At 46.2% G+C, this 11,656-nt stretch overlaps 1 protein-coding gene and 1 pseudogene across 2 annotated transcripts; one reads left to right on the top strand and one right to left on the bottom strand.

Annotated features, from left to right (window-relative positions):
- The first annotated feature begins 1,000 nt into the window (after window positions 1–1,000).
- LOC117090722 (40S ribosomal protein S27) lies at window positions 1,001–1,352 on the top strand. Its single transcript, XM_033223308.1, has one exon. The coding sequence runs from the start codon at window positions 1,046–1,048 to the stop codon at window positions 1,298–1,300; it is 255 nt and encodes an 84-aa protein (XP_033079199.1). The 5' UTR covers window positions 1,001–1,045; the 3' UTR covers window positions 1,301–1,352.
- Window positions 1,353–2,827: 1,475 nt separating this feature from the next.
- LOC117090723 lies at window positions 2,828–4,087 on the bottom strand (annotated as a pseudogene). Its single transcript, XR_004440110.1, has one exon. The product of XR_004440110.1 is annotated as a glyceraldehyde-3-phosphate dehydrogenase-like (transcript).
- Window positions 4,088–11,656: the final 7,569 nt, after the last annotated feature.

Raw genomic sequence — 11,656 nt, forward strand, 5'->3', positions numbered from 1 at the left:
ACTGCAGGTTCACCCATAAGAAATTGCTGAGATTCAAACATTTTTGACCAGTAAAAAAAAAAAAAAAAAAAAAAAAAATGAGTATTCCTTTTTTTTTTTTTGAGACAGAGTCTTGCTCTGTCACCCAGGCTGGAGTGCAATGGCGCGATCTCGGCTCACTGCAACCTCAGCCTCCTGAGTAGCTGGGATTACAGTCATGCACCACCATGCCCTGCTACTTTTTGTGTTTTTAGTGGAGGAGGGATTTCACCATGTTGACCAGGCCTCCTCAGGTGATCCGCCCACCTCGGCCTCCCACAGTGCTGGGATTACAGGTGTGAGTCACTGCGTCCAGTCATTTCTTTATTCTTTTTTCTTTTTTTTTTTTTTTTTTTTTTTTTTTTTTTTTTTTTTTTTTTTTTTTGAGGCGGAGTCTCGCTCTGTCGCCCGGACTGGAGTGCAGTGGCCGGATCTCAGCTCACTGCAAGCTCCGCCTCCCGGGTCTACGCCATTCTCCTGCCTCAGCCTCCCGAGTAGCTGGGACTACAGGCGCCCGCCACCTCGCCCGGCTAGTTTTTGTATTTTTAGTAGAGACGGGGTTTCACCATGTTAGCCAGGATGGTCTCGATCTCCTGACCTCGTGATCCGCCCGTCTCGGCCTCCCAAAGTGCTGGGATTACAGGCTTGAGCCACCGCGCCCGGCTCTTTTTTCTTTTTTTAAGAGATGATGTCGGCCGGGCGCGGTGGCTCAAGCCTGTAATCCCAGCACTTTGGGAGGCCGAGACGGGCGGATCACGAGGTCAGGAGATCGAGACCATCCTGGCTAACATGGTGAAACCCCGTCTCTACTAAAAAATACAAAAAACTAGCCGGGCGAGGTGGCGGTGCCTGTAGTCCCAGCTACTCGGGAGGCTGAGGCAGGAGAATGGCGTGAACCCGGGAGGCGGAGCTTGCAGTGAGCTGAGATCCGGCCACTGCACTCCAGCCCGGGCGACAGAGCGAGACTCCGTCTCAAAAAAAAAAAAAAAAAGCCTTTCCGGCGGTGACGACCTATCCACACGAGAACATGCCTCTCGCAAAGGATCTCCTTCATCCCTCCCCAGAAGAGGAGAAGAGGAAACACAAGAAGAAACGCCTGGTGCAGAGCCCCAATTCCTACTTCATGGATGTGAAATGCCCAGGATGCTATAAAATCACCACGGTCTTTAGCCATGCACAAACGGTAGTTTTGTGTGTTGGCTGCTCCACTGTCCTCTGCCAGCCTACAGGAGGAAAAGCAAGGCTTACAGAAGGATGTTCCTTTAGGAGGAAGCAGCACTAAAGGCACTCTGAATCAAGATGAGTGGGAAACCATCTCAATAAACACATTTTGGGTAAAAAAAAAAAAAAAAAAAAAAAAAAAAAAGATGATGTCTTGGTTGGGCACAGTGGCTCACGTCTGTAATCCCAGCACTGTAGGAGGCCGAGGCAGGAGGGTCACCTGAGGTCAGGCATTCGAGACCAGCCTGGCTAACATGGCGAAAACCCATCTCTACTAAAAAATACAAAAATTAGAGGCTGAGACAGGAGAATCACCTGAACCTGGGAGGTGGAGGTTGCACTGAGCTGAGATGGTGTCACTGCATTCCAGCCTGGATGACAGAGCAATTCCGTCTCAAAAGAAAAAAAAAAAGAAAAAAATGCATGAGCCCTCCTGCCAATGGCTTTTCTGTGTTACTTTCATTAAATCATGAAATTCCAGTGTTGGGAAGGAACTTGAAGGTCATTTAGACTCAGGCAGTAAATGTAGAACAAGAGACAATATTTTAGGCTATCGATTTCTGCAATAAATGAGCTAATAAAGTTACTATTGCTCACTGACCCTCCTAAAGCAATGAGACCAAGGGGCAATACTTCTCTTAAAAGAGTAATAACTGAGTAAATGGATACAGAACTAGATGTTTTCTCTGTACAAGCTACAAAAAATGCAGTAAAAAATAATTGTTTTACATTTGTTAAAGTATAAAGCTCTTTTCAGTAGTTATAATTAAGTTTTACATTTTTTTTTTTTTTTTTTTTGAGGCAGAGTCTCGCTCTGTCGCCCAGACTGGAGTGCAGTGGCGCAATCTCGGCTCACTGCAAGCTCCGCCTCCCGGGTTTACACCATTCTCCTGCCTCAGCCTCCCAAGTAGCTGGGACTACAGGCGCCCGCCACCTCGCCCGGCTAGTTTTTTGTATTTTTAGTAGAGACGGGGTTTCGCCATGTTAGCCAGGATGGTCTCGATCTCCTGACCTCGTGATCCGCCCGTCTCGGCCTCCCAAAGTGCTGGGATTACAGGCTTGAGCCACCGCGCCCGGCCAAGTTTTACATTTGTAGAGAAACTTACAGTTTTCAAAGCTCTTTCACTCACAAGATTTTATTTGATCTTCCCCAAAATTCTATGACGTAGGTAAGACAGATATTCTCTTCACCTAAAAAGCATTTCATTTTGACATAATTTTTGTCTTTAAGAAAAGTTGCGCCCAGTGCAATGTGTGTGCCTGAAGTCCCAGCTACTGTGGAGGCTGAGGTGGGAGCATTGCTTCAGCCCAGGGGTATGAGACCAGCCTACACAACCTAGCGAGACTCTGGTCTCTACAAAACAAAAGAAAAGAAAAAGAGTTGCAATCGTGCAAATAATTTCTATACACCCTACACTCAGATCTTCCAGTTGTTAACCTTTTACCATATTTGCTTTCTCTCTCTCTCAAATGTTTTCTTTTTTGAACTGTGTGAAAGTTGCAGCCCTTTACTCCTAAATATGCCAATGTTGTTTTCATTTTTTTCTCTTCAAATTCCTTTTCACCATGATGTGTATTTTATTTTTTATTTTTGGCTGAGCACAGGGGACTTTATTGATGGTAGACGACAAGGTGAGGCTCCTTAGGCCCCTCCCTCTTCAAAGGGTCTGCATGGAAACTGTGAGGAGGGGAGATTCAGTGTGGTGGGGGACTGAGTGTGGCAGGGACTCCCAGCAGTGAGGGCCTCTCTCTTCCTCTTGTGCTCTCGCTGGGGCTGGTGGTCCAGGGGTCTTACTCCTTGGAGGCCATGTGGGCCATGAGGTCCACCACCCTGTTGCTGTAGCCAAATTCATTGTTATACCAGGAAATGAGCTTGACAAAGCGATCGCTGAGGTTTGTGCCAGCCCCAGCGTCGAAGGTGGAAGAGTGGGGGTTGCTGTTAAAGTCGGAGGAGACCACCTGTTGCTCAGTGTAGCCCAGGATGCCCTAGAGGGGGCGCTCCGACGCCTGCTTCACCACCTTCTTGATGTCATCATATTTGGCAGGTTTTTCCAGACGGCAGGTCAGGTCCACCACTGACACGTTGGTAGTGGGGACACGGAAGGCCATGCCAGTGAGCTTCCCGTTCAGCTCAGGGATGACCTTGCCCACAGCCTTGGCAGCACCAGTAGAGGCAGGGATGACATTCTGGAGAGCCCCGTGGCCATCACACCACAGTTTCCCGGAGGGGCCATCCAGTCTTCTGGGTGGCAGTGATGGCGTGGACTGTGGTCGTGAGTCCTTCCACGATACCAAAGTTGTCACGGATGAACTTGGCCGGGGTGCTAAGCAGTTGGTGGTACAGGAGGCATCGCTGATGATCTTGAGGCTGTTGTCATACTTCTCATGGTTCACGCCCATCACGAACATGGGGGCGTCAGCAGAGGGGGCAGAGATGATGACCCTTTTGGCTCCCCCCTGCATGTGAGCCCCAGCCTTCTCCATGGTGGTGAAGACGCCAGTGGACTCCACGACGTACTCAGCGCCAGCATCGCCCCACTTGATTTTGGAGGGATCTCGCTCCTGGAAGATGGTGATGGGGCTTCCATTGATGACAAGCTTCCCGTTCTCAGCCTTCACGGTGCCATGGAATTTACCATGGGTGGACTCATACTGGAACATGTAGACCGTGTAGTTGAGGGCAACGAAGGGGTCATTGATGGCAACAATATCCACTTTACCAGAGTTAAAAGCAGCCCTGGTGACCAGGCGCCCAATACGACCAAATCCATTGACTCCGACCTTCACCTCCCCCATGTCTCAGGGATGCAGCTGGTGATGTGAGAGAAGATGTGGCTGTCTGTCAAGCAGGAGGAGCACAGAGCCAATGTATATTTTCTAATAACAAATATAATCTTTTACATAACCACCACATCATTTTCAAAATCAGGAATTGACGTTAATATAATATTATTAGCGAATTTACATATATTATTCAAATTTTGACAATTGTTCCAATAGAAAAACAAAATTTCAAGTCCAGGTGGCATTCAGTTGTCATGACTCTTTCAAATTAGTAGTCTTCAATCTGCTAGAATTTCCTCAAGTTTTTCTTCTCTTTCATGACGTTGGCATTTTTGATGATTACTGGCCAGTTATGTCAGAGAATATCCCTCATTCTGAGTTTTTCTGATGCTTTATTTACATCTTTTTAAGTATGGGAAATAAGACTCAAAAAAGTCTGAAAGATGGACAATAAATAGTAGAACTAAGCAAATTTGGGTCTTTTGATCTCAGTACAATTGACCTATAGTCCATAATAACTTAATTCACTTATGTGTATGTATTACTTACTTTTGCATATATTATGTCTGTCAACACAGGCTCTCAAACATGGGCAGGTTGATTATTTTACAGGTAAGTAAACATTGAATGGGAATGGGTAGTGATTTTCAGATTATTCTGTGGAGGCACCTCAAGACTAAGAGATCCGGGCCACAGGTTCCTGACCCAATTTCAGCTGGGGCAGAACCACTGTGTTTTCTGTATTGGGGATACACCCACGATTTCCTTTGAGAAAAAGGTTTCTGCTTTTAAGAATTCAAAAAACTTCCTTTTCTTCCCTTTTTAACTTCTGCAATAAGAATCTGAAAAACTGGGCCAGGCACAGTGGCTCATGCCTATAATCCCAGCACTTTGGGAGGCCGAGGCGGGCGGATCATGAGGTCAGGAGATCAAGACCATCCTGGCTAACACGGTGAAACCCCATCTCTACTAAAAATACAAAAAATTAGCTGGGCGTGGTGGTGGGCGCCTGTAGTCCTAGCTACTTGGGAGGCTGAAGCAGGAGAATGGTGTGAACCTGGGAGGCAGAGCTTGCAGTGAGCCAAGATTGCACCACTGCACGCCTGCCTGGGTGACAAAGTGAGACTCCATCTCAAAAAAAAGAATCTGAAAAACTGGGCTGGGTGCGGTGGCTCATGCCTGTAATCCCAGCACTTTGGGAGGCTGAGGCCGGTGAATCATGAGGTTGGGAGATCAAGACCATCCTGGCCAATATGGCGAAACCCCTTCCCTACTAAAAATACAAAAATTAGCCGGGCGTGGTGGCATGGGCCTGTAGTCCCAGCTACTCAAGAGGCTGAGGCAGGAGAATCACTTGAACCTGGGAAGCAGAGGTTGCCGTGAGCCGAGATTGTGCCACTGCACTCCAGCCTGGGTGACAGAGCAAGACTCTGTAAAAAAAAGAAAAGAAAGAAAAAGAATGTGAAAAACTGGCTGGGCACAGTGGTTCATGCTTGTAATCCTAGTACTTTGGGAGGCCAAGGCAGGCAAATCCCTTGAGCCCAGGAGTTACAGACCAGCCTGGGCAACAAGGTGAAAACCTATGTCTACAAAAAAATACAAAAATTAGCCGGGTGTGGTGGCATGTGCCTGTGGTCCCAGCTACTTAGGAGGCTGAGGTGGGAGAATAGCTTGAACCTGGGAGGTCAAAACTGCAGTGAACCGGGATTGCACCACTGCACTTCAGCCTGGGTGACAAAGTGAGACTCTGTCTCTAAAAAAAAAAAAAAGAATTTGAGGCCAGGCACAATGGCCCATGCCTGTAATCTCAGCACTTTGGGAGGCCGAGGCAGGCAGATCACGAGGTCAGGAGATCGAGACCATCCTGGCTAACACGGTGAAACCCCATCTCTACTAAAAACACAAAAAACTAGCTGGGCGAGGTGGCGGGCGCCTGTGGTCCCAGCTACTCAGGAGGCTGAGGCAAGAGAATGGCGTGAACCCGGGAGGCGGAGCTTGCAGTGAGCCGAGATCGCGCCATTGCACTCCAGCCTGGGCGACAGAGCGACTCCGTCTCAAAAAAAAAGAGAGAGAATTTGAAAAGCTTTAGATGAGATGATCTTTAAGCTTACTTCAAGTAGTGCTCAATGGAATAAATAATAAGAGAAATAAGGTGGAGATTGATACACTGTTAAGCAGGAGAAAGAAAAAAAAATGACTAAAGTTACTCCAGAAAAAGCAGTTCTAGAAAATTCAATACATTGCAGAATAATGTTCCTAGGTATTACAGTAGGTATAGTATCAATCAATCTACAGTCTGATATTAGTCCAGATACATAGATATTAAATTCCAGTTCTTGTGCTGTTTCCTCCATGAAGGCTTTCTGCTGCTTCTTTAGAGATAACGTCTTCACTCATCTCAATTTTCTTATCTGGACTGCTTATGATTTACTACATTTAGCTTGTAGTTATCGCGAATATATGTCTCATTGTCCTACTGTAGTGTAAATTCCTTAAGAGTAGGTCCTGAGTTTCTTTTTTTTTTTTTTTTTGAGATGGTGTCTCACTCTGTCACCCAGGCTGGAGAGCAGTGGCTGATCTCCGCTCACTGCAACCTCTGCCTCCTGGGTTCAAGCGATTCTTCTGCCTCATCCTCCTGAGTAGCTGGGACTACAGGCTCATGCCACCACGCCCAGCTAATTTAGTAGAGACAGGGTTTCACCAAGTTGGCCAGAATGGTCTCAATCTTTTGACCGTGTGATCCACCCGCCTCGGCCTCCCAAAGTGCTGGGATTGCAGGTGTGAGCTGCCACACCCAGCCCTGACTTTCATATTTTATATTCCCTATTGTTCCCTGCACAGTGTTTTACACATAGTATATGCTCAATAAATACCTGTTTAAATGAATGAAATCCAATCGTTCCCACATTATTTGGAAAAGTAAAACCAAAACAATGTCATATGAAAGAGGCATTCAACTTGTTCTGTGTGATCCCAAAGGATAGATCAAAAAGTGCAAGATTTTGATTCAGAAGCACTTTTTTTTTTTTTTCCTTCTGGCAAATGCTTAACATCCAACAGAAGCACTTTCTTTCAATTAGAGTTGTCCAAAAATAGATTTGCTGAATTGCAAGGTAGTGATTTCCTGTCTTGGGAGATTTCTACCGGAGAAATGGGATGACCACTGGAGATGCATAGAGCATTATCTTACATGGCTCTGAAAGTCTTTTAGTGGCAAAAGCACTGACTCTGAAACCAGAGCGCTTTGACTACCTAAGTTCAAAGTCCTGATAAGGCAATAGCTGTGCGGTTTTGGCAAACCACAGAATCTCTGTACCACAGTTTCCATACAGCAAAATGGGGATAATTTGTTCGATTCTGAGATTCAATTTCTTGAACACTTCAACATTTCTGAAATTGGGATGCTTCTTACAATTATTGTCAGCCAGCTGGCAGTTGTGATGCTACTGCCAGTTCATATCATTCATACTTGGAGTTCTGTGTCATTTGAAATGTCTTTTGAAAGATTATAGTATAAATTGGCACTGAAACTCAAAGCTTTTGTGTATTGAAAAAGACATGGAAACAGCGGAGGGGGGTAAATTCCAGATTCGTGAACAAGCATTTACTGATGATTGGAAACTTTTCTCCTTTCCCCCTCAGAGACCTTTGTTCTAATTTATTTCCTTTCATGACGGTAAGTAAAATAATGCTAAGTCTTAAAATGGACAACATCGGCCGGGCACAGTGGCTCACGCCTGTAATCCCAGCACTTTGGGAGCCCAAGGCAGGCAGATAACTTGAGGTCGGGAGTTCGAGACCAGCCTGACCAACGTGGAGAAACCCCTTCTCTACTAAAAATAAAAAATTAGCTGAATTTGGTGGCGCATGCCTGTAATTTCGGCTACTCGGGAGGCTAAGGCAGGAGAATCGCTTGAGCCCAGGAGGCAGAGGTTGTGGTGAGCCGAGATCGCGCCATTGCACTAGCCTGGGCAACAAGAGCGAAACTCCATCTCAAAAAAAAAAAAAAAAAAAAAGACAACATCTTAGTCAATGAATATGGCATCTCATTATGTGGCAGGCCAGGTCTCACTAACGCAGGGCTCTGTAACAACTGTTTCAGCTTTGACTGATTAGATAAGTTAAATATTAAAAGTTTTAAAAAAAAAAAAAAGGCCAGTGCCCTTATAGAAAGGCTGGAATGTAACAAAAGCCCACCAAGCGTTTTGCCTAGGCCTTTCCTAGGCCTTAAGGCATGACAAAATAACGAAGGAATCCTTTTTTTTTTTTTGAGACGAAGTTTTTGCTCTTGTTACCCAGGCTGGAGCGCAATGGCGCGATCTCGGCTCACTGCAACCTCCGCCTCCCGGATTCAAGCAATTCTCCTGCCTCAGCTTCCCGAGTAGCTGGGATTACAGGCGACTGCCACCACGCCCGGCTAATTTTTGTATATTTAGTAGAGATGGGGTTTCACCATGTGGACCAGGCTGGTCTTGAACTTCTGACCTCAGGTGATCCACCGGCCTTGGCCTCCCAAAGTGCTGGGATTACAGGCCTGAGCCACCGCGCCTGGCCAATAACGAAGGAATTCTTAACAGGACACATTTAGGATTAAACAAGTTTTAATGGGGGTCTGAAGAAACTCCCCCAAGGCCTCCAAAAACAAGTTTATTGGAGGTCTGAAGGAACTCTCCAAACCTCTGTGATTTAGCAGGAGACAAGGGTAATCACCCCAGCACCTGGACCCACTTAGATGAAGTAAATTTGCTGAGGCTCCAGAGGAAGGTCTTCAAGACTCAGACCTTAGTTATAGATTAAAAGAAGTTATTCACATATGTCTTTAGATAAAGGCACACTTATACATAGACATATAGCTTAGGAGGGATGTAGCTCTGGAAAGCTTTGTAATTTTGAGTTGGTCTGGTGATAATTTCCAGGCCATCTCCCTGTAACTGGTTGCAGAAATAAAAACTCTCTTCCTCCCCAGTTCATTTGCATCTTGTTATTGGGCTCCGAGAAATAGCAGCCTGACCCTCAGTTTGGTCCAGGAACAATTAGTTGCCTCATGAGGTTATTGTAAAGATTATAATAATTAAATGAGGCCAGGAGCAGTGGCTCACGACTGTAATCCCAACACTTTGGGAGGCCAAGGCCGGCGGATCACATGAGGTCAGTGTTCGAGACCAGCCTGATCAACACGGAGAAACCCCATCTCTACAAAAAACACAAAATTAGCTGGGCGTGGTGGCACATGCCTGTAATCCAAGCTACTTGGGAGGCTGAGGCAGGAGAATCGCTTGAACCCGGGAGGCAGAGGTTGCAGTGAGCCAAGATCGTGCCATTGCATTCCAGCCTGGGCAAGAAGAGCAAAACTCCGTCTCAAAAAAAAAAAAAAAAAAAAAAAAGAATTAAATGAATTAGGCTGGGTGAGGTAGCTCATGCCTGTAATCCCAGCATTTTGGGAGGCGGAGGCAGATGGATTGCCTGAGCTCAGGAGTTCAAGACCAGCCTGGGCAACACAGTGAAACCCTGCCTCTACTAAAATACAAAAAAACTATCTGGGTGTGGCAGCATCAGCCTGTAGTCCCAGCTACTTGGGAGGCTGAGGCAGGAGAATTGCTTGAACCCAGGAGGTGGAGGCTGCAGTGAGGCAAGATCACACCACTGCACTCCAGCCTGGGTGACACCAAGATTCCGTCTCAAAAAAAAAAAAAAAAAAGATCAAGGTCTAGTGGCAGCACTGGCCTTATCTCTCTCTCTTTTACTCTCAATAGTTTTTGTGCTGACCCACATTTCCCTTCTGCCACTTTACGGCCTGGCAGAAGTTCTACCGTTTTGAAGATCAGTCACTTGTAAAAGACACACTTCAATCTAAACACCGACTGATTCTGCAGTAACGGGAAGAAAGCCAGTGCTTCTCTATACTTCTTTCCCTCCCACTGTCTTAAATCCAGTTAAAATAACTTTTTCCAGGGAATAGATTAGTTAGAAAAATATGTTTGCATTGAAGTAAGGTAGTTCTGATCCCAGCTGGCTCCATCTCAGAACCAGTGGCTTGGATATTCTGCCCAGGGTGGGCTCTGTGGAATGATAATTATTGAGAAATGCAATATGGAGAGTTCCACTTGACAGCTGCTACTTTGAGTTCTAAAAGACTTTTATTTCCTTTTAAGAAACAGGCAGTGAAATATAGGAAATTAAGGGCTAATTGGATGCACTGCCTTGGCTGAGACCTATGCCTCTGTATTAAATGTCTCCTAGTAGGTCAGCTACTGTTATTTGAAAAATAGGAGTGAATTAATGATCTGTTAAAACTTGACTAGTCCAAGCAGGGCATGGTAGCCCACACCTGTAGTCCCAGGTACTCAGGATGCTGAAGCAGGAGGGTGCTTGAGGCTAAGCGTTTGAGGCTGTAGTGGGCTATGATCATGCCAATGCACTCAAACCTGAGCAAAAGAGTGTGACACCATCTCAAAAACAACAACAACAACAATAAAAATCTTTACTAGTCATAAGAAAGAAGAACAAAGTGACTGGGTATGGTGGCTCAAACCTGTAACCCCAGCACTGTGGGAGGCTGAGGCGGGCAGATCACCTGAGGTCAGGAGTTGGAGACCAGCCTGGCCAACATGGTGAAACCCCATCTCTACTAAAAAAACAAAAAAATGAGCCGGGAGTGGTGGTACATGCCTGTAATCCCAGCTACTCGGGAGGCTGAGGCAGGAAAATCGCTTGAACCTGGGAGGTGGAGGTTGCAGTGAGTTGAGATTGCACCATTGCACTCCTGCCTAGGCAACAAGAGTGAAACTCTGTCTCAAAAAAAGAAAAAGGAAAAGAAAATAAGCATTGGCGAGGTTGTGGAGAAATCAGAACCCTTGCATACTGTTGGATGGAATGTAAACTGGTACAAGTGCTAAGGAAATCAGTACAGTGGTTCTTCAAAAAATTAACAAATAAGGTCGGGCACGGTGGCTCACGCCTGTAATCTTAGCACTTTGGGAGGCCGAGGCAGGCAGATCATCAGGTCAGGAGATTGAGACCATCCTGGCTAACACGGTGAAACCCTGTCTCTACTAAAAATACAAAAAAAAAAAAAAAAAAAAAAATTAGCCAGGCGTGGTGGCGGGCGCCTGTAGTCCCAGCTACTCGGGAGGCTGAGGCGGGAGAATGGCGTGAACCCGGGAGGCGGAGCTTGCAGTGAACCGAGATCGCGCCACTGCACTCCAGCCTGGGCGGCAGAGCCAGGCTCTGTCTCAAAAAAAAAAAAAAAGACAAATATTCATGATTCCACTAATATGAGGAATCTAAAATAGTCAAATTCACAAAAACAGAGAGTAGGCCAGGCACAGTGGCTCACGCCTGTAATCCCAGGACTTTGGGAAACCAAGGTGGGCGGATCTCAAGGACAGCAGTTCAAGACCAGCCTGGCCAACATGGTGAAACCCCATCTCTACTAAAAATACAAAAATTAGCCGGGCGTGGTGGCGGGCGCCTGTAATCCCAGCTACTCAGGAGGCTGAGGCAGGAGAATCACTCGAACCCGAGGTGGAGGTTGCAGTGAGCCAAGCTTGTGCCTCTGTACTCCAGCCTGGGCAACAGAGCAAGACTCTGTCTCAAAAAAAAAAAAAAGGCCTGATTTTAGCATGTGTTGAAG

This window comes from Trachypithecus francoisi, unplaced genomic scaffold, assembly GCF_009764315.1.
Source record: "Trachypithecus francoisi isolate TF-2019V2 unplaced genomic scaffold, Tfra_2.0 Lachesis_group11, whole genome shotgun sequence".
Classification (NCBI taxonomy): Eukaryota; Metazoa; Chordata; class Mammalia; order Primates; family Cercopithecidae; genus Trachypithecus; species Trachypithecus francoisi.